The 22,780-nt window shown below is 40.5% G+C and overlaps 1 protein-coding gene across 1 annotated transcript in view; it reads right to left on the reverse strand.

Annotated features, from left to right (window-relative positions):
• Window positions 1-22,780, reverse strand: part of LOC110471736 (transmembrane protease serine 11E) — a 39,664-nt gene that overhangs the window by 14,527 nt on the left and 2,357 nt on the right. The window contains exons 2-4 of the mRNA XM_021532660.2: window positions 16,364-16,485; window positions 15,542-15,660; window positions 3,111-3,178 (exon numbers count right to left, since the gene is read on the reverse strand). Of these exons, the coding sequence (XP_021388335.2) occupies window positions 3,111-3,178; window positions 15,542-15,660; window positions 16,364-16,485 (309 nt within the window). The remainder of the gene's footprint in view (window positions 1-3,110; window positions 3,179-15,541; window positions 15,661-16,363; window positions 16,486-22,780) is intronic.

The raw sequence follows: 22,780 nt of genomic DNA on the forward strand, positions 1-22,780 counted from the left end.
CATAAAAGATTAGATAAATTTTCAAACATCTGTGAGAAGGAATTTCCAAAAAAAATCCAAGAACGCTGAATGGTCAAATGCTGAATGGTCAAATGGTCAAAAAATCCAAGAATGCTGAAAGATCGATAGGCTAGAAGGTGACATGATGCTTTCTGTGAACAAATGGCCAGACCAATTTTATAACAGAGTCTGAAAAGCAGTTGCTGACTACACACCTCAGACAGAAGAGAGGAAGGAATGAACTGATTTGGTTGCAATGAAAAGCTGGATAAACAGCACCTCAGAAACATGAGGTAGATGATTAATGGTATGTACACAGACCTTTCAACAACCTAGTCCATACACAGAATAACAATTTACAATCATCATCAAAAAGGTTCTTGGACCTTTTTGGGAGATGGGGAGAGAACACACAACCTAATTCCACCACAGCAACCTCTTGGAGCGTGTTCCTAATAACTTCATGTTGTGCAACAATAAATGAAACTTGGTGGCATACCCACAGTCAAAGAGATGGATCACAAGAGGGGCATTTAACACCTCAATCAAAGTGCAAGCAGCACACACATTGAGACACACAATTCCACAGTTTTAATGTAAGATCAGAGGAAAGAAAAGGAAGAAAAGTCTTGTAACAGGTTGAATTCACCTGGTAGTTGTATTTCTTTTTCCTTAAAGCATCAGATACTGCAAGAGATGGAATGATAGACTACAAACATCAAACTGACTAATCTGGCATTGTAAATCTTGCTCTGTACTTGCACGTCTTATCCCTGGTCATCACAAAGGGAAGGTAAGAGCTTGCACCAGAAACCTTCTCTCTTGTGCCTACTCCCACCAGAACCAAGAAGCAATGAGACAAAAGCCACAACAGATGAAACCACAGTTACTTCATTCAGGGGGAGAACTAAAAGCACGTGGCTCTTTCTTTAGAAAGGAAAGGAAAAGAGAAGATATCCTTATCATATCTCACTATAATAGAAATTGGTAATTACATAAAGGAAAAATAGAAGACAGCTTATACAGAAATCAGGCTTTAATCTTTGAAATGAACATGTACCAAACTGAAACAGACATTCCTGATATCACCAGTGAAGGGAAAGAAAAGGCCATATGCTTTAAGCACACCAAGGCATGCCAAGTGGTTCGTAGGTGAGCAGAAGGATACACTCCTTGCCTCAAGGATCTCATAACTGAGACTGAGAAGTCATTTGTGAACTTTTCATCAGATTGTTTTTTCCATTTGTTCCAACTCCAGCGTGATTGCCACTTCATTTATTTTCCAGATATTATCTGATCCAGCTGTGGGTGTTGCTCTGAATTTCTGAGGTGTTCCCTCACCTCTCCCCCCACTCCTCTTCCTGTGCTATGCCACACTGGAATTACCATATCAACTCTTGCAAGCAAACCACACCTCTCGAAACCCTCAGGTAAGTACTGCCCACCTTGATTCACTTATTATATAGCAGAGATCCAGAGCCAAGGACACCTAGCCAAGATTAGTATTGTCTTCCTCAGTGAGCAGTGGGCATTATTATTAATGCATTGCTTATACTGAGCCAAAAGATATGTACAGTCCTTCCCAAGCAAATTCACAAGCATGACCCTGCTCAAAAGAACTTTCTGTCTGAGCCCTTGAATAGGCATAAAGAGTGTATATCTGAAAAAGCAAACAAGCTTTGGCGGATGCAAATCTTGCATCCAACACAGCAAGTGTCACAAGTACCTCAGTCTGTCCTTGGGAAAAAGAAGTAATGAAAAATACGACTTATCCTTACATATTGGCCTCCAAGATCCCTAAATCACCCTGCCCATGCTTGCAACACTCTAGTCAGTATCAAAATATATCCTTAAAGCTACATTCCAATAACAACTTGTGTGTAACTAGGGATTAAGCTAAGGTAGAGGAAGAGGCAAGATGTCACAAACCATGTAAGAACAAAGAGGAGCACATTCACAAGGATTAGATCTTTAGATCTTGCAGCTTTAGTCTATGATTATGAAGACATTCAAATTTTATTTTCAAAATGTTTGGCACTGTTACTCAGGAACAAGATCTTAGTAGTCCAACAGACAGTTATATGAAAAGTTCACTTTCAGCACTTAACAGTGGTTAAAAAAATCAAATTAAACATTATGTGTTATTGGCAGTTGAACAGAGAGTAAGAGAGGAAAAAAAGCTCCACATTGCTCAGTGATAATCTCAACTATGGGTCTGACCCCTTCATCTCAAAAAAGCAGGAAGAGCAGACCTGAGGGATGTATGGAACAGGGTAATAAAAAACAGTTTGAAATCCAAAGAATGCTGAATAGACTGGGATTCTCAACTGAAAAAAAAAAGAAAAGAAAAAAAGAGTGGACCTTATTGAATACAAGAGAGAAAAGGGATGGGAGTGTTCAGTATCAGTAATTGCATGGAGAGGAGGGGTAGTGATCAACTTTCCATAATCTCTTTCAGCACAAGAGCTAGGGGTCACTGAATGATCCAAAGAAGGTGGTTCTTCACAAGTATCTCCTTTCTAAAGGACCGAGGTACATGGATTTCAGGAGTCCAGGGGACAATAGACAAGCCTTGGGAAATAACACCACCAAGGGCTGCTAAACAAACCACAACCACTTCAAGAACTCCCAAGTGGTAAATACCTGGAGGCAGGGAGCATACCAAGAAGCAGTTATCACAGGTCTGTTGTGTTGCTGCTCTTCCCTGGGCACCTATGCCCGTTCTTACAGCCACAGTGATAAGTGAGAATTTCTGAGCCCGCACAGCCTGGCTTTCCTCGAAAAGCCCAGTGCAATAGCAATGCTAGAAATAACATCTGCATTACAGTGTAAGAAATAGGTTTGAAAATCCCTTTTGGTTTTAGATAGCTTTAGTTATCTCTGCTTTAATAACTAAAGCTTGCTCAGGATCTGAACAAAACTTGTTGGAATTTGGAGTGACTTGAAAGATCTCTTTTGCATTAAGATCCAAAGGAGAGCAAGGTTCAGAACCTCAGTTAGGTACTATGCTCTGTTTTACACAAAATACACTTTACTGAATCAGATCTAGCTGGGCTTGGTGTACATTTAATTTTATCTCAGCTGCGTGCATTTATTATAATCTCACATACCTCACTCTGATTAAGCGTGAACGGATGTATTTTTTCCTTAAAATGGAATTGTAAAATGTCTTGTCGATCTGTTGAAAAAAGAAAAATATAAGATAACAACAAAAAAGGAGGGAAGCAGACATATTGCTGGAAGGAACATTCAGAAAACAGCATTCAGTTACAAACTCATGGCTTACAAAGCCAAGAAACCTAATGCAGCCCAGCCTCTAGATAATATTTGTCACAGACCTTTTCTAACCATTTCCCCCTCAACCTAAGGTACATCATAAAAAAGCAAGCTCATTTTTCTGAATGTCCTATGGTTACATCAGTGTGCCACTGCAGTGCTGTCTTGTCCGCTCTCAGGCATAAGGAAAACATAAAAATCCTTGGAACACACTGCTGCATTCTTCTAAAGCACAGCTTCCTAAAGACTGCCCACAGAATGGATCCAGCAAGCTGTGCTCTGCAGTGCACTCAGCCTCTCTGGTAGGGGCCCTTTCTGGCACAGCATTTACTCTTGGTCTTATAGAAATCTATAGCAAAACCAAGTTTCAAATTATAATTTGATTATCATGTTCCCCTATAACCCTTGTGGTTTTCCACATTCTTGGACAATCGTCAAGCAATTCTCATCAGAAACTGGAAATCTAGGACTCCTAAGGAATCAATCTCCAAATAACATCTTTACCCGTTCCTGCTCAACTACGTCCTGTCAAGCTGTCATCTCAAGGTTGCATGATCAGTGTGAGACAGCTCAGTGTGATATAACATGGCATGAAATTCTGCCAGGAATGGCTCAGGATCACTGAAGGATTGAGAAATAGCAGAGTCACTGGTGAGTTATGCAGCAACTCCTCCTACCAACAAGACACAGTAAATTGAACATATCCTGTAAACATCAAATGCATTACCGGAAAAAACTGCACAGAAATGCTTTACAACATCATATAAGCTGTCTTTTTTTTCCTTTTTTTAGTTTTTAGCCCTTAAAGGCAGTCTACTTTAGCCAAATCTCAAGATGTTCTCTTTTCCAAAGGAAAGGAAAAAATAGTGGTTCTCAAACTATTAATATGTTGAAATATGCCAGATACAGAAACAAGCATGTAAGCATGAAATCTGGGGGTGATTCCTCCCAAGGAACACAAACCCCCTCTTTTCCAGCCTTGGCTGTCACAGATGAAGCTTCATGGCCTTGCACAGGGATATTGAAGCAGAATAACTTTAAAATGAAAACTGCACAATGGTTAATTTAAGGTGATTTTAAGTATGCATTAGTAAGGAATAAAAGAAACATTTTTAATGGTCATGCATTTAGCTGATGTTTAACCTTGTTACTGGCAGTTACCTGCAATTAGTTTGGCATTTGGAACAAACGAAATTCTATGGAAAAAGACAACTCAACTGCAATGAGCTGCTGTAGATATGCAGAATACATTTAATCCTCTCACTTTGCAGATTGCCAGCTGCTGCCACTGCATTTTATGATGCATTCAGTTAAAAAGAGTTTTATTTCATATAACTGCATCGTGTTCCACCAAAACCTCCCCTCATTATTGGAAGCAGTTGCCTTTAGACAAAAAAGGGAGTTTTTTGCTTTGGGGTTTTTTTGGGGTTTTTGTTTGTTTGTTTGTTTTTGTTTTTTTTAATGATAACATTTGCTTATCATTTCTGTCACAGTGATTGTGCAAGCAGAAGCATGTGGCTGAGCAGCACTGCCAGCTTCGTGGCATGCAGTGGCATGTGCTATCTTCAGCTCCACTGCCTTTGAGAACTTTTGAGATCTTTGGGACAGGGACTACTTTGAGGAGTGCTTTGCAATCAAAAGAGAGTCTTGAGCTGGGCTGAGATTCACCTCAAGCTGCTGCATTGCTAACAAGTACAGTGAAAGCAGAGTGACTTTCAATTTGGGAATGAAGAGGGCAGGAATTCACAATCCCTTGCAAGAGAGGCTTGAGTCGATTTGACATTCCTAAATCCTTTACCTCCTCCTGACAGTTGGGTTTTCACGATCCTTTACTGTCTGAGATGTTAAGTGTTTTTGCTATGCTTTCCACCTCCCCTTCTGCAGCAGATACAGGACTCCTTACTTCTATTACCCATTCTCTCGTGTATCTTTGTTACAGCCTAAGCAGCTTGTGTGATTGTGGTTTTTTGTACTCCCAACATGTTCAGCTTTCTCCTTTTCTCCTCAGCATGGACCATTTCCAAGCTGTTCCATACAGTCTGATTAGGAACACCATGTGCTGCAGCATAGACAAAGACTTCCAGTGGTGTCTCACAAAACTTTTCTTAGTGCTTTTAACAAAAAGAATCTATGGAATGCAAACACAACTAAAATATCAGCAACAGACACTGTTTTCAGAACATTCAATGCAGAAGGCATGTTAGTTATTTTCATGAGGAGAACAGGAAGCATATGATTTAAAATTATACCAAATCTGTGTTACTTCCATTCTGTTTCACACTTTCATATTTGAATGAGAAAGTAGACACTGTTTCCATTACACACTGTCACTAACTTTCCCACCCTTAAGAGTTTCCTTAGCACTACATCACCCACAGACAAAAAAATAACTGAAGGGTGGCTTTGTTTTCAGTGAACCTTGCAGGGCCTTTAACACCTTCAAATATGAGCTAATATTTTTTTTTACTTTTGCAATCTACTGTGTCTTATCATGAAAGAAGCGCTAGCCAAACCTCTGCACTGTGGCCTAACACTCACCTGCTGATGTATTCATTTGGCAAATATGACCCAAATATCTTCTATCCTTCAACTACATTTTTAGTAACCTGAATTATTAAAAGTAATCTTTATATTCATACAGAGTTTGTATAAGAGAAGAGTATGTAGGAAGATGCCATCAAATAAAAACTTTCAGAGATTAATATTTTGCCTTATATTTTTACAGTTCTTTTTTTGGTGAAGCCTTTCACATACCAAACAGAAAACATTTCTCTCCAGCCTGCTAATAGCTTTCTTTTCAGCTTGAGTCACAACTGTTGCAGCAAAAGCAATTAGGACTTTGTCCACTGATTAGGTGTGACCTGGTCCTGCTTGGGAGAAGCTTTTAAACTAATTTAAAATGTTTTGCTTTGATTACAACCCCTCAACAGTGACACTGTCATGACCATATCCCTTAAATTCACCACTGTTTAAGTGCATCTCACTGTTTTTCCTGGCCCTCGTCTAGCAACAGTTCAACTGTGACAGCTGTCGCTGCAGGCAAGGTCTATGAACATTCTGAACCAAGTGCCAAGTCCTGCTCCTTTCAAGTGAGAAGTATTTTCCTGACAGTGTTTATTTAGAAAATTTCATTTCTAATTTCCTCAGTTTAATTTCATATTCTCTATACTTTTTACTACACTTCTCTCTATGCAGAACAATTTTCGTAGACAAACTGACTTCACTCCTGAGTGCTGATCCATCCAATACAGTAAGTAATAGTGGCTAGCAACAAAGATGAAGTAAGAGGGCAAAACATTCTCACCTGTACAAACCCAGACAAAAAGGAAATTCTTCCTTGTTCCTTGTAGCCAGAAGTTACTTTATACTTTGATGAACAAGACTTCTTTTCCTATTCTGTCTCTAAAAACTCCAGATCTCATCATCGTACTCTTTTTCTTGTGTTGTACCATGCCCAACCTTCTAAAGCCCATGAGCAACCTACTGAAATCTTTCTGATTTCAGAGTCACACAATATGTCCTTCCTCCCTGGGATCCAAAAAAAACACCCAAGCTCTGGAAATAGGTCATGACAGGGATCCCATTATTCCAGGGTAGTATGGAGCTGACATGAGCTGGCCTTGCCCAGATGTGTGGCTGGGTCTGGAAGTGACCCAGCAAAGCTAGCTGTGTCAAGCCCTTTCTTTCTCCCACCACACACTGCTCTGCCACCACACACTGGGTCACAAGGTTTATTAAAAATTTATCTTAAATCCAGTTTGACAGAACTCTCCTCATGAATATTTGCTGAATCCACCGAGTTATTTGCGTGGGCTGTTCCAAAGCATTCAGTAGCTTGGGAGCACAAAGCCTCTTGTTGCTCAATATTATTGCTTTTTTGCCTGCTGCCAGTTTAGTCCTTCCACAGCTATCCTCATACTATATTCTCCTTCTTACCTCCATAGCCACTTAGGATGTAAAGCCTATTATTAGTGATTTTTAGAGCTTTTTGACCATAAATAGTAATTGTGACATACCACTTGATTCAGTGACTCTTCCTAGTTTACAGCTCAACATGCTGAGCCCCCTAGAGCTGACAGTAATACAAATCCATTAGCAGCTCCTTTTAGAACCTGACATTTTTACTGCCCTGATTTCAGCTCAGGGGTTGAGAGAGGACACAAAGAGAAAGACTGACAGGGCCAGCAAAAAAAAAGAATGTGGCACTGTTCCAAACCATGATGTGGACATCACACTGTCCTTGGAAACTGACATTCCAATTATTACCACAGTGCTACAGCCACAGTCCTTGCCCGAGGAGAAGAAAACAGACCTGAAGGAGAGCAAGTACAATGATCCCCTTGCCTCCAGCAAACTAGAGGATCAGAACTCTTCCCATCAGAAGCCACGCACACAAGGACAGCAGGTCTCACAGCAGCAAGAGCTGTGTGATCCCAAACAGCAGCAAATGGCATCACAAACTCCTCACAGAGTTGAAGCTAACAGGGCTGCTAGAGCTGAGGGGTGAGTAAGCACTGCCTGACTGCACTGAAATAAGGAGCTCAGCTGGATGGTTCCCGGAGGCCACATCTGCAAAAGAGGAATAATTGTCCTTGTACGGTAGTTCCTAATAAGATTGGTCTTTCGGATAAAAGAAATTAAGAAGACTAATACGTGGGATAACGTCAGGATTTAAAGTACCATGCTTATGCTTGGTGCAACTAATTTCAAAGGCATGTAATGACATGAGTGTTTCATTATAGTTATGTGTATTAGTGACAGCTGGAATTAAGGTCACCTAGGTATTCTCATTCCTACTCCCTGCTTTCAATTATCCATAATTAGCTGCCTAAAACTTTCACACTGCTATTAAAATTTTGTCCACTTGGGGGGGGGGGGGAGGGGGGGGGGTTTCCAGCTTTTGGAGAGAAAATCAGGTTTGGTGAGAAAAGCATCTGTGCCAATTCCAGAGAAGGGATTTGTGGTTGGGGCTTTTCTTCTCCTAAAATAACATGCTTTCCCCAGGAAAATTACTATGTGTATTCTGGGGCTTTTTAAAAGAATACTTAGAGGTAAAGAACTGAAATACAAGAGCAAATACCTCTTATGAAAATAACAGTTTTGTGAAATCTAAGGAAGATCGTTGGTTATCTATTCAGCTTACAAGTGCCCAAATGCCACCAACCACACAACAGTATTGAATCTAGATTCCCTCTTTGGAGCAACACCAGGATCTAAGCAGCCACTCTCTTGGCCAGCCAGATTTTGATCACTGGTTTGCATCTTGAATCACTTCATTGATATAATTACTTGCAAACAATGCAGTAATTCTGGATTGTGAGTCTATAATTAAGATAAGGTTCTACCCTTAATCACACACACTATCAATAGCTGTGCATTGCTTCGTTTTGAATTCCTTTTTCCACCTCAGGCTCACATCCATTCTCCTTGTGCACAATTTAGAGCTTTTCATGATGCACAGTGGATCAATACTAAAGTTACTTTTTTTATTGGGGGTGAAGTGTCTTATGATTTTTCTGGATTTGTACATACATATTACAACTTCTGCTTTGATAAACCAAGAAAAAAATGAAAAAGAAAAATCAACTCGCATGCTTTTTACTTGAGAAAATGGTATTGTGTTAATAAGTCAAAGAATGAAAGAACTTGAAGAATCACTGAATTTACATGGGGAAAAAAGTTGGATATTAGGCATATTTTTGATAACTAACTATTTAATCTTGAAAATTAATTAAATTTAGGTAGAGTTCACTGAAAGTTTGAGCTCTTAGAGGTGATGAAAAGCACTAAGCCATAGGCCCATGTATTCACACCAGCATTTAGAAGTGTTTTAGATTTTCTTCGTTATTTAGTGTCCTGTGCTAGTTGTTCCTGTTTCCATGTGACCATGTGAAACACAAAAAACTGGAAACAAAATTAAAAAGCAAGAAAGCAGGCCAGTTTTTAAATCTATGCAGTATATACCTGGTCTTTTTCTTCTTTTAATTTCAATAGGAACTTATAAAAACAGCATCACAGATGAGATGCAGGTGTTTTCTGTGAGTTATTTCCTCTCTCCGAGTACAGCATTTCACCTATCTCTTTAAGGCCACACCTGTATATACACATACTGACAGTCAAGTATGCTGTCAACCCCTAATTCCAGAGATAAACATGTTTCCAGGCTGTCATCTTGGCCACTGATCCTTTGCTGTTTCCCCCTTGGCTGAATTACGGTGGAAAATCCTTTCTGCTTTGTTTCTAGCCCCAGCTACCCGTAGAGGGCACCCCAATTGTACCACGTTAGTCCAACGACGATGCTTCCTATTTGTGAGAATCATTCCCTTAAAACTAAGCTTATAAAGTGGAAGTTGTCAAATCCCCTAAATTTATCTGGTACTTTTCTTCTCAAAATGCTCCTTAAATAACTCTTTTTACATAGATAAAGATTTTTTTCTGATTTTACAATATTGTTTTTTAGGAGAAAAAAAAAAGAGGCTATTTTTTTAGAAGTCTCTGAAAAGCTAAATTTAAAAAGCTTAGTTATTCTGGATTTTGTTTTATAGATGCCTTTGTAAATCAAATTGCCTTTAGCGATTAACAAGAAAATATTTTATTAAAGTTCTACTCTTTTTACCTCATATTGGTCCTATGTAATTACTTGAGGGAGCACATATAAAGCCTAGGAATGCTTTAGTTTAAATAGAGACTTAGGTTTTAGATTTTGGGATCTACACTACCAAATCTCTTTTGAAATTTATTACAGCCAAAACATTCTTACTCGGTTTGGTCAGGGTGCTGAAAAACTCTGAAAAGTCCTTGGAAAGATCTGAGTGCTGCAGATATAATTTCTGATTTGGGTAATTTATATTAAATTTTATTTTGTTTTAGGGGCTAAGAGGGGAAAATAAGTGGGGGGTTTTGCACACACAGCAAATGAAGCTACATTGTACTTGTAGATACCTGCACTTTTCCATTTGTTGTAAAAATGAGAATCATGTTGGACTGCCTTGAAGTTCAGCATACTCCCTTTTCTCAGGACATGTTTACTTATCATCTCTAAAATGATCCTTACAGTCTGGTCTCCCAGAACAAATATTCTTTAGGAGTGTTTCAATAACCTGCTGCCTTGGGGATCTGCTCCTACTGAATTAACCTCCCGACCTAAGGATCATAAGGCACTGATGGAGCAAGCCACAGACTTTTGAGCTTTATCTAAGCACCCACATGGAAGGTGTGACAAACACACCTCATGCAGTTTCACCTGGCTTTGCAACTATGTGCTCTGAAGGGATTTGTGTTGCCCCACCCTCTCTCTCCCAAATACACACACTTCTGCTCCCCAGGAAGACTTGAGTCATGTGTGACCCTAAAAGGCCAAGTGCTGTAAAACAGCAGCCTCATCTGCTAACTCACTGGTATTCTTGCTGTTTTCAGAGAGGCTTCCTTGGAGTTCAGCTCAGATGGAAACCCTAATCAGAACTTCGACTGACCCTTTGGCCCTGTATATGTGACAGTAATCTATTCACAATTTATAGGATACAAGATACTTCCCAATATTGGGATGATGCAAGCTTATCCCTGGGTATAAAGCAGAGAGCCTTTCAGTTACAAACATCCTGTTGAAGGCTAACCCTTCCACCAAACAGGGTTATCAGGTGTCAGAGATTGGGGGAAGGATGAGCATGACACCTGCTTGCTCCTCTGTTTCTTCTCCACTCAATTCATAGTGAGAGATGTATCTTAATAACCTCTAAAATCATCATCTGCCAAGGGAGAAAACTGCCTCCTTCCTCACCAGTTCCAGTAGAGGGAATCAGCAGTGAGCCCTTCAACCTGCCGAGAACAGGCACCATTATCAGAACTGTTGTGCAGCGTTTTCCTGTGGAATCTCAAGTGCTTCTGCAATACCCAGTAGAGACATTAAATCAAACCCACACTAATTCAGCTCTATCAGATAGGACAAACTTCAAGAGCTGTATTAATTAAAAACTTTCCCCCAACAATTGTTTGTTAAGGACATGAATGTTCTCTTGTCACTTGAAGTAGCTGAAGCAAGACATTTGTTTCCAAAGCAGATGTCCTGGCACACAATGCTGAGTTCTGAGGTGAAAATTACTTCATGAAATTCCATTAATTCAATAGAAATATTTGGATAGGCAGTAGTTTCCTAGGGGAAGTGTCCAGGTATTGTTTTAATATAATCCCCAACTCCTCTGCCTAGAGCCAGCCAGTCAGTTCTATGCTGGTTTCCAATGGTGGAAGGACAAGGGGGTAGTCCAGGTGCCTCCTGGATTATGAGACAAAAGGGGAAACCCATGTCAGTCCATTCCATGGCTCAAGGCACTCCAGGAGGGAAAATAAACACCTCAATTCTCCCCAGCCACCCAACCAGCTAAGGAGGGAGCCGTGCTACACTCATACCTGAGGAACATCCATCCACCCAGCTCACAGCCATACTTACCAGCACATGGGAGCAGGAGTGGGTAGGGAATGACAGGACAAAGCCCCAGAAGCTGGGAAGGATATAGTGTCCAGCACAAAATTCCACAGGGACAAATGGACTCGGACAGGGAGAAGCAGCCACACAGCAGGGCTGGGAACAGCTCTGGCCAGAGAAGGAGACAGGGAGATATCCAGGTGCCTGAGAAAGGAGAAGGGTTGCATAGGCTCTCCTCAAAGAGGGGACAGTCCACCTACTTCTAGAAGGAAGTATCTGAACTCTATTGTAATGGGAAAAAAAAACAAAAAAACAAAAACCATCAGGTACATTTAAAAACCTCTGATAAAGGCTGATGTTTGTTTCTGTTGAGCAACCAGCCATGTACTGAAGGGATCACCTACTACTTGATATCCACCTCTCTCTCACAGCTAAAAACTTCAGCAGAGATAACTTCCACTGAGATTGATGTACTCATTTCAAGATCTCCTGACTGCACATCCCCTTTCCTTGGGGTCAAAGATGACTTTCTACACAAGACACAGCACCCCTCCACCCTCCTTCCTGCACACAGGGCAGTTACTGCAGCTGCCCAGAGCAGGCAACTGGGATCATCCCAGTCACCCAGGTCTATCTGATTGTCACAGTTCCCTCTGCTCTTTGGCAGGCCAGAGAGGCTGAAGAAGCAAAGCTTAAAGCAGGGCCTTGGAAATCTCTCCTAGGATACTGTTAGTAAGAGGGTAGTTAGTGTCTCCAAGGCATTCTTGGGAAATCCAAAAGAATTAATACATTTTGTGGGAGAAGAAAAAGAAATCCAAGTCTGGTGAAGGAGTTGGAGAAAAACAGTGCGTAAAAGTTGTGCAGATGTGCCACACAATAAGTGAACCCACTAGAAAATAGAGGCTCCTTGGAGAAGGAGCCATAAGGCTGTGACTGTGCCCTTGTTATCTAGTGTAAGAAGAGACACAGAGCATTTTAGCATAGAGCATTTTAGCTTGGCAAGGGATGAGGGACTGGTCCAACTAGAAAAGCGAGGAGGCTCTGGTGAGCTGGAATCTCTCTTTCCCTAGTGGCATTCAGTGAAGTCTGATTTTTCAAGAGAGCACAAAGGAAACACACACAGACACTCACAGGAAGCCAGTCAAGGAGCAAGGACCTTTCATCATCTGTTCCTCAGTCCCCCCAGCTCCACCCCAGAAGACGTTTTCCAGACTTTCCAGTCAGCCCTGAGATGTTGACTGGTGCACCAGCTTCATCAGCTCTCTGGCATGATCTGGCTGCATTCCCTCCCACCTTCAATGAGATAAGAGTCAGGAATGTTGTTCACACAATGGGTGTTACAATTCAAATCTGGAAACTAAAGCAAACATTGGGCATTTGCTTCAGATCCCAAGGAAGTCACAATATGACTTCCATATGGAACCAAAAACATTTTTATTGGTGAAACACCAGCTCTGAAATGAGCTATTTTCCAGGTCTTACTGGAGACAAATGAAGGAGGGCCTCATCAGGAAGGAGTCAAAGAAGGGAACACTTGGCAGGGAGTTGCACTAACTCAGGTAATTTGAATGCTTCTGATTATCAGAGATGATTCACTTCTGTTCACTTTGCACCAAGTATTGAGAAAGACATTGCATTTATCTGCATTGACTCACTCTTTCACAACATGAGCTTAAGGTATCGTTACTACTGTGACAATGGGAAGGCTTGGACATCCAAAACCAGCCAGGGAAAGACTGCAAAGGGATTTGGTAAATCCAGTCAAATTAGAAAATGTGATAAAGAACTCAAGTCTCTCCTCCTCTATCACAGAGTTGCTGTGAAGATGCTGAGAATAAAAATGGAAATGTTTTGAGAAAGCTGTCTGTCAAGATATCAAGAGGATATGTGTGTCTGGAAAGATTGCTTTGATTTTTATCACCACAAGATGAGTTTTGCTATTATAAAATCAGACTTACAATGAACACATTGTTTAATTACTGTATGGAGTTGCTTTCAATAAGGTAACACAATTCTCAATCTCATACATCCCTGTTAAATAGAACACCTGGAGCTAAAACCACAAAAAGTCAAACTTATGGCAGGGACCATTTATATAAGCAAAGAATTCATAAAATTTCAGAGAGGAACATAGAATTTAATGGCTGAATTAAAGACAGCTCTTAAGAAAAGTTACAGGAATGAAAGAAGGACAGCACAGTTCTGTGTATGTTTGTTATGGTGTTATCAGGTACAATTAACATGCCCTGATATAATGGTTCTCACTGCTCAACCTGCACTGGTATTTACTGTCACTACTGTCAGAATGCTCAACACCCAGACAGGAGATGGGGTTTCTAAAGCATTGGCTTCCATTCAAGCATCTAAATTGATAGCCATGCTCAGAGGAAAGCTGATTGCATTGGACCCTGTCTGAAAGAACTCCTTAGCTAAAATCAGTGTTTCTTTGCCAAAGGAGGCACATTTTTTTAAGAAAAATGAAGAAGAAATGAAGTAGGAGGAAGGGATACAACTGTACTCAATGAAGTGTTATTCCTCATACCCCTTCTCAGTCCTTGCCTTCATTTCCCCTCAGTAATACACAGTGCCTTCTTGGTCAGGGAGAACATTCCCTCTCCAAGGTCCTACATCACAAGGTGAAAAGCCTGCAATTATTAGGCAATAGCTGTAAAGTAGTAGCACCTAAGCAAACACAGCTCCTGTAAAACTCTACACATACCAGAGGTATGCACCAGAGGTACATCCTGGGAAATCTGGTATGGGTTCCAGAAGACAAAGAGGGCAGAAAGATAACAGATGCATATAGAGCAGAGGATGACTAAGATCACTGAAGCCCTCAGCAGTGGAGCTGTGAAGAGATGCCAGCACTGCCAAGTCCCTACACAGCACCCTACTTCTCCAGAGCAATGGCCAGCACAGCTCACATCTTGTTGTAGACTAGTGGCATTGCCCTAAATTAAATGATAGTGGGGGGCAAAGTGTTGTCCTATTAACTGGGTACCTGTGCATGGTTGCCAAACAGGAGGTAAGAGATATGCATCAGATTCTGATGAATGAAACACAAAAAGATACAAGCACAATCACATGCTTATTGTGGTATAGAGTTGAACTCTGTAATTAGCATCTCTGGGGTAGTGTCTCAAAGAGAAAACAAGAAAGGAAATTGCAATGTGTCTATTTATTTCCATAGCTACTGTATGACTGAGAGCCACTCAGCAACCTCTACTATTTGTAGGAGGGTTTCCCAACAAAACATACCAAAGATGCAGGAAAAGGGCTTGTGTGTTGTTTTCTCAACACACAGTAAACAGCCCAACAGAGAGTAGAGTTCCCCACCCTGTAAAGGAGAGGGTGTAAAAGAATGCTTTCCTTAGAGACAGTGGGACATAAATCACAAAGCCAGGCTCAGGGCATGGAAAGAGAACACACACAAATGATGCTATTAGATCAGCTGATTAGAGCCTCTTGCTAAAAACTCCAAGGTTGTGGGTTCAATCACTGTATGGGCATTTCACTTTAGAGCTGGAGCTGATGGTCCTTGTGAGACCCTTTCAGCTGAGAGCACTCTGTGATCCTATGATCAGTGATATAGGAGGAAGATGATATTACTTTAAATATCTGCTTCCCCACTGCAGAGATAGAGAGAAGAACAGGCTAGAAGATGCTCAGTGGCAAGAGCCTGGTCTGCCAGGTATGATCATGCCTCTCCTGCTATCCATTTCCCAGGTCTGCCCACCGGGGGACTGAGGGTACAGCAGACCCTGTGGGCTGAGTGTGCTGTCCACAGTAATGACTCTTGTATTATCACACAGTCCTTAATGGAAAGGCACAATGATCCAAACTTACCAGTCTCTCAACCCTCTCGCTCAGGTCTCTAAACCTTCCTGAGGATTGTCTGGAAAATTCATTATTGTACCGGATGTTGGTGATTTTTACATTGGCACTGTAATAGAACAGCTTCTGATCTGTAAGGGAAAGAAGAGGAACAGGCAATACTCAAAGTACCAAGATGAATGAACTTTAGAGAAACACCTGGCACTGACTGATATCCTGACATCTAGGGAGTAGACAAGCCTTCACCTGTATCCAACCCATTCAAATATTGCTTCCAAAAGCTAGGAGCAATCACTTGATTCAGTTAGGTGATCTAACCCAAGTTCTCCCAGCAGTGACATTTCTGGCCAGCCAACAGCACTTGGGGCTCACACAGAATCACAAGCTGCACCTTGCTGCTTAGTTACCTTTCTTCCTGGCCTGTGCACTCAACACCAAGCCCTGGCAGGAAGCTGCTAGTGATCAGGGAAAGGGAACAGAGAAACACCCCACAGAGACATGCAGAAAGCTCTGTTTGCCACTCATGTAAGGGAGACCAGACACTTGTGTGTTGACTTCATCCTGGAAGTAGATCATGAGAAAAACGTGAAAAGAGTGTAAGTAAATGAAAACCAACAGAAACCACAGCCCTAAATCACCCTGCACCACAGGAGTGTTCCTAGGAGATCTGCAAAGATGCTAAATGAGGAAGGAAAGAGAGCTCTAGGGAAACCAGTGTTTTTTCCTCAAATAATCTTTAGACAGACTGGTGAAAACTCATAGAGTCATCTGGCACAACAGACACAGAGGAAATTCACTAAGCATAGGAATAGTGACACATAATGCAAAACTTACCATATGCCAGAAAATAAACTAGGAGACCAATGGTGATAGCTGCTGCCACTGCTGTTCCAATAACAATTACTGCGATTTTCCAGGGCTCAAGTTGTCTTATTTTGATGGCTGACTGATGAATTCTGGCGAAAAATAAGAACAAAGTGAGATTTATTAAGAGATCCTTTTCTATTTAAGGCCCCCATCTCTGCCCTAAAAAATTAATCTAAAGTTTTCTCCCTCAACATTATTTGATTCTTCCCAGCAATACTAATTGATTTCTCACCCAACACCCTTAAAAATTAAACCATGACACAAGGCTATTTTGAAATATCTGTTGGGGTGTGCTAGAAGTCAAAGAACACAGACAGGTTTGACAGTTTTAGGTATTATTAGGGTCAAATCAAGTAGAAGTCTTACTAAGATTCTCAAGTGACTCCCAACTAGAAATTTACAAGACCAAAATAATTTTTCAGCTAGGTGAAGCTTCACATAGGAATGTATACAGCTTTCAATTGGTTAAGCAAATCAGTTATCAGACACACTGGCACCTTTGCTCCCAAAGCTGCTTTGTGCAGTAAAATTGGTAAAAATCACCCCATGCTTTTTATAGTATATATCTATACATTATTGCAGTTGCTCAGACCATTTCAGACTTCAAAACAGAGCTGAACAAAAAAGAGAAAGGTATTTCAGAGGGCCAGCCTGTGTGTCCTGTCTTATTCAGACTGAATCTAAACACAAAGGCAAGTACTGCTTCAAGCAGTATTTGCTGAAGTCATAGAATGACAGGGAAGGGCAGAGACGTGAGTAGGAACCTCACCAGATGCTTCTCTCTGCTGTGCTCTTAATTATGTGGGCACTAATCAAAATTAACACATAGAAAAACAATGGACAGTCAGTATTATTAAAAAAAAAAAAAAACTCCCTGAAAAAAGAGTTAGTTACAACAACTTCTGTCTTTGTCTATAAATTCAAAGACTCCTTAAGAACGTTAAAACCATTTTTGTATTATCAGCTATTACAAAACACAGAACAAGAAGCCACTGTTTTTGGTAAAGAGTCCTTCATTCTGTTTCAGATACCTCACTCATGCAGACATGCACACCTGCAGGTGAAGGTACAGCCCACCTCAGAAAAGCAGCTGCAGGGATCCTCTCCCCAGGGTGTGAGGCGCCTCAGCAAGTTCCCACATATAAAGTACACACAGCTCACTCTCAGAGCACACACCTCATGAGCCAGAAGTTAAAATACATTGAAATAAGTTGAAATAATTGCAAGTTACCCGTGCAGCTGGTGCAGGAAAGGTACAGCAAGCAACAATGCATGGCTCATAAATAGCAAAGCAGATCCTGATATTTCATTCTAATTCCAGTGATATGCTTTACAATTACAATCCTATTACTTTGGCTTGGAAAACAACTGACTCAGGCCAAATATCATGATATGTGATTGAATGAAAATGGGAGTAATAATTTGTCACTTGGATCTGTTCTGACTTGTTCTGCATGTGCTATTCAGTGTTTCCTTCCCTCCTGCTATCCTGTATAGCAGCCATTAACCTCTCATCAAGTTTGCGTCAAAACTCATTTGTGACTCCATAGCAAAAAAAAAACCTCAAAAATGCTAGACAAACAAAAATCAACCAACCAACCAACCAACCAAAAAGACCCCCAAAAAGCGAAGACTGAAATTGAATAGTCCTGTTAAGAGTTCCGAGATGAGTGCCTCCAAAATTATTTCTGAGACTACTGTATGAAAATTGCCTTAAAACTTTGACTGGAGAAATGAAAAATACGGAAGTATAAATAGTCAGGACTTTACTTCACTAACAAGAATATTTCTAAGTTGTAGCTTTTAGGTGAAATCATAAAGTCACCGGTGAGTTCAACATGCATTTGTTGTTTTATGGTTTGTTGGGATTTTTTTCCCCTCACTCCAGGTAATAGTCTTTTTGCATGGCCTAAATGCTTTGCAAATGTGTCTGCTATGTTTGAAATGAAACTGAGTTACAAGAAAAGCCAACAAAACAAACACAAAAATGCATTTAACTTAACCCACTCTTGTAATATTGTATATATACTCTCATTTAAAAAGTAGTTGTCTTGATTAGGCTGCACAGAAGGAAAACACTTGAAAAGTCTTTCAGGTCTAATGATCCTGGCATAGCCTCAAACCAAAATACTGGGTTGGAGAAGTCCATTTGAAAGGCTGAATGTCACCTCTGCACATCAGTAGGGTGAGCCTGAAGAAATTACTGCCTATCATATCAGTGAAACAGCACATTCAGACCAGAAGTAACATGGCTGGGACACAGTTAAATAGAGTACTATAAATCTGAAACCTTTTCAGCATTCTCTTGTATATAGTGTAAAACTTTTTGTAACTCTTATTCATTCTTCTATTTCAAGTTCTATGTTTTCATTAACAAACAGAAGCCCCAGTCCACAACAGTTACTCACACATGTAATTCTACTCACACACATGACTTTCACCTTATTCATGAAACCTGTTTGAGAACATCATTTCAAAGAGGTGCAGAGGGCTTTCAGCAGCAGCCCCTAAACTGAATTTCCTCAAACAAGAAACTGTTGGATAAATTCATCTTATAAAGTTACTTAGCAGGGGGAAGAGGTGTTGTTTGGGACTTGGATGTCTTTTTTCTTGATTTATCTTAAACTTTCCTGCTTCCTTTCATATATAAACAAGAAACAGCTGTTAAATTTTATCTTCCACTCCTAGTTTCTTTTAAAAATGAAAACTTGTTTTAAAAACAAAAGGTATTTCTGAGCAAAATATCCTTAGTTAGGCTGTACCATCTAGATAAACATCTTGAATAGACATGCTGCAGACTAAGGGGATTTCTAATCCAGGTTTTCCAAGATATTTGTGAGACAAACCCACAAAGATTATTGAACTGATAATTTTTTATTCTGATTAACTTTGAACTTTATTACTGCTTTGCTGTACCTTCTAAAGTTCATTCCCCAAAGATTAATGATTTTATCTGACATGTCCCACTGTGTAAACTTGAACAGCACTTACAGGGATTCAGTACACACAAGAGAAATAACTATGCCAGAACTGAAACAACTGACATCCATGTAATGACCTATCAGGGCTTGAGCACTCTGGAGGGAGCTGATAAAAGCTCAACCCTGTGAATTTATTTTTCTCAGACTAAGAGTCAAGCAGTCTTCGCTTACTCCATGGGAGCTATGTGCTCAAAGTGAGGGAACAGGGACTGAAAGGCACACTAAGATTAAAAACACTCCAGAGGGGAAAGTCACTGAAGTCCTCCAGAGGAGAAGTGGAAATTTTGTGCCTGAAGCAAATACCTGAAGATGAAAGCTCCCCACTGACCTCCAAGGGCTTTCTGACAAGGTCCCTTCTGCTTGCAGTTTCAGTGGCCCATCCCTCTTCCCCAGGAACTCTGCTTTCTCCCAGGACACCATGCCTGTGCAGCAAACAAGGACTGGATTTCATCTGTTGACAGAAGACTACCATGTCTCAGATTAAGATTTTTCCAGTGAGGAAGAGGAGTGAAATATTTGCTGGCAAAGAGAAACAACAAAAACTGCCATAGAATTGTTTACACTGACATAACGATTTTACTTCTTGTCCTCTCCTTGTTTCCTAGTAATTCCCTACATTGTCTCTGCTTTCTCAACTGAAATTCAGCTGACATTTTCCCAGAAATACCCACTGAGACCTTTCCTGAATGTGGTATGTGATTTGGAGCCCTGCATTCCATACTTGGGTTCCTTCACATCATACACAAAGAAGCCTTTCAGGAACATTTTCCTCAATAAGAAGCTCACACCAATGAAGCAGAGCCAGAGGGATCTCTCCCGTTATGCATTATAAAAAGCATAAGAAGGACACAGTTAATTATGTCTGACTTTTAGTAACAGAAGAGTAACAAAAGAAAAATGTTAGTCTCAAAGGAAAATTAAAAATATTGCCTAATATCCTAACTTGGGTTTTTAAGGATGTTTAATAAATAAATTATAAACATTGCATTAAATAAATCATAAATGCATTTGCCTTTTAGTTTATAGAAGAAATTAGTATCTTTTACCTACTGAAATTTAGATTCACTTCTTGCAAAGAAGCAGAATCAAAACTGCCATCTAGGAGTCAAGCTGTCTGCCTCAGAGGAAAAGCCTCCAAGGTTTTCCTCACCGGGGCTGGAAGCACGCTCGGACACCAGTGGAGAACCTCCATTACGTGCAGTGAGCTTTGTGTCAGAGGCAGTGCCCAGCTAAGTCAGCATGCATCAGGAAAGAGAGCACAGGCTCTGCTTTGGCACCCACCCACTGCCAGTGGCTGCTCAAGAAAGGTGCTGACAGGACAGGCTGATGAAAAGCCAAACCCAAAACAGTCACCTAGAGATGATCTCTTGTGGGCTATTACACAGCTTCTGCTTCTAGTCCTTCGAATAAGAAAGGCATGCTTAGATTGACAACATTTCACCACTGTTTTAGGACACGTATAGTACCTATCTCTTAAGGCGCTTTGAGAAAACAAAAAAAGATGAAAATCACTATAGCAGTAGTTGTGACATTACATTACAATGTAATGCAATATAACAAATACATAAACAGTCGGACAGTTATGTGCTACAATTTGTTTACTGAAATAAATCTCTTTTCTGGTACATGAAAGCTATACTTACCATCACTCCTGAGGAGTTCTGCAAATCTGATACAGCTCTTCTGCTGGTGTGCATCTGTGACAGCTTATATCAATTCAGACTGACCCAAAGCATCCACCTTCTTCTATAGTTTAAATGCTTATAGTTCTGGACAATAATACATATTTCTGTGCTTTATACTTTATGTCCTGGTTTTGACTGGGATACAGCTAATTTTCTTCTTAGTAGCTGGTACAGAGCCATGTTTTTGGCTTAGTGTGAGAATAACGTGGGTAATACAGTGATGATGTAGTTGTGGCTCAGTAGCACTCACTGTCAGTCGAGGACTTCTCAGTTTTCCACACTCAGGCAGTGAGTAGATGTGAAAGGAGCTGAGATGGAGCATGGCCAGGACAGCTGACCTGAACTGGCTACAGGAATATTCCATACCACAGAGCATCATAGTCAGTACACAAATGGGGGGAAAGTTGGCAGGAAGGGGCCATTCCCTGCTGTAGCATGGGCTGGGCATTGGTCAGTGGGTAAGCAATTGTATTGTACATCAGTTATCTCTCTTGGTTTTTGTTGTTTTGGTTTTTTTTGGGTTTTTTTTCTGCTTCTATAATAATAATAATAATAATAATAATAATAATAATAATAATAATAATAATAATAAACATTATTAGATTGCTCTTATCTCAACCTATTGGCTTTTACCTTTTTTTCCCTAAATATCCTCCCCATCCCACTGGGATGAGGAATGATGTGTGTGGGGTGTAGGTGACTGCATGGCACTTCGCTGCTGTTTGAGGTTAAACCACAATATATATAATAAATAGTTGCTGGGCTGGGTAGATAAACAGTGAAATGCTGTAATCTAGCAATGTGTTTTCACTGAACAGAGATGGACAAATTTCTTCATTGGAAAAATGCTGCTGAAATTAGAGAAAACTCTCTAGATAGGTCATTCAGCTGATATGGAAACCTCAGACAACTCTCCAGTGGCGGAGAAATTGAATAATTTCTGGATGCAATTCTGTATAAAATCTGTCCTGTTATCTCCAAATCTGTCCACAGACTACATGAAGCTTTCAGATTGTCTTGAATCAGAAGCATGTCAAGTTAAGCCATTCTAAGCTTTGTGTTAGCTTGGCTTCTTTTAAAAGGAGAATCTGCATTTAATAAAAAAACACAAACATGGAAGGAGTATGTGGTGGAAGCAGAATGCCTTGATTTGTAAAGCTTATGCTGATCCAAAATGCCCAATCATAAAACTGCATGGGAAAAAAACAATAAAGGGAAAGACTCCTGAAACACCTTCTAAAAGGAACAGGAGAGGCCAGAAAAACTGCTAGAATTACACTGGGGCTTGCTCAGGGAATGAAGATTACAAGATTTTAAGGCTCAAGAGGAGGTCTTGTCTCATTCTAGTTTACCTGTCCTAAATGGCTGGAAACTGAGGGAAATCATCAAGGAAACATCAGTGGTTCCAATTCCATATGAGTCAAATCAGGCGTGGTGTGTACCAGAAGCAAAAGTATTTTACTAGGGTTTCCTGAATTCAGGATCTGCTCTGGGACAAACTGAGCAGGATAGGTCTCTCTTCAGCACCATGCAGGAACCACATCTGCCTCCTGCAATAATCAAGGTGAACTCCCACTAATGCCAGTGGCACATGAGTGTCCTTGCACCAGGGCTGGGATCTATTTCCTGCTACACCTCAGCAGTCTGTAATTTGCATTAATTTTGCCCACCTACTGCATGACAAATTGGTGCAAGTGGCACTGCATTTCCACCTGCAT

The sequence above is a fragment of the Lonchura striata genome, chromosome 4, assembly GCF_046129695.1.
Source record: "Lonchura striata isolate bLonStr1 chromosome 4, bLonStr1.mat, whole genome shotgun sequence".
Taxonomy (NCBI): domain Eukaryota; kingdom Metazoa; phylum Chordata; class Aves; order Passeriformes; family Estrildidae; genus Lonchura; species Lonchura striata.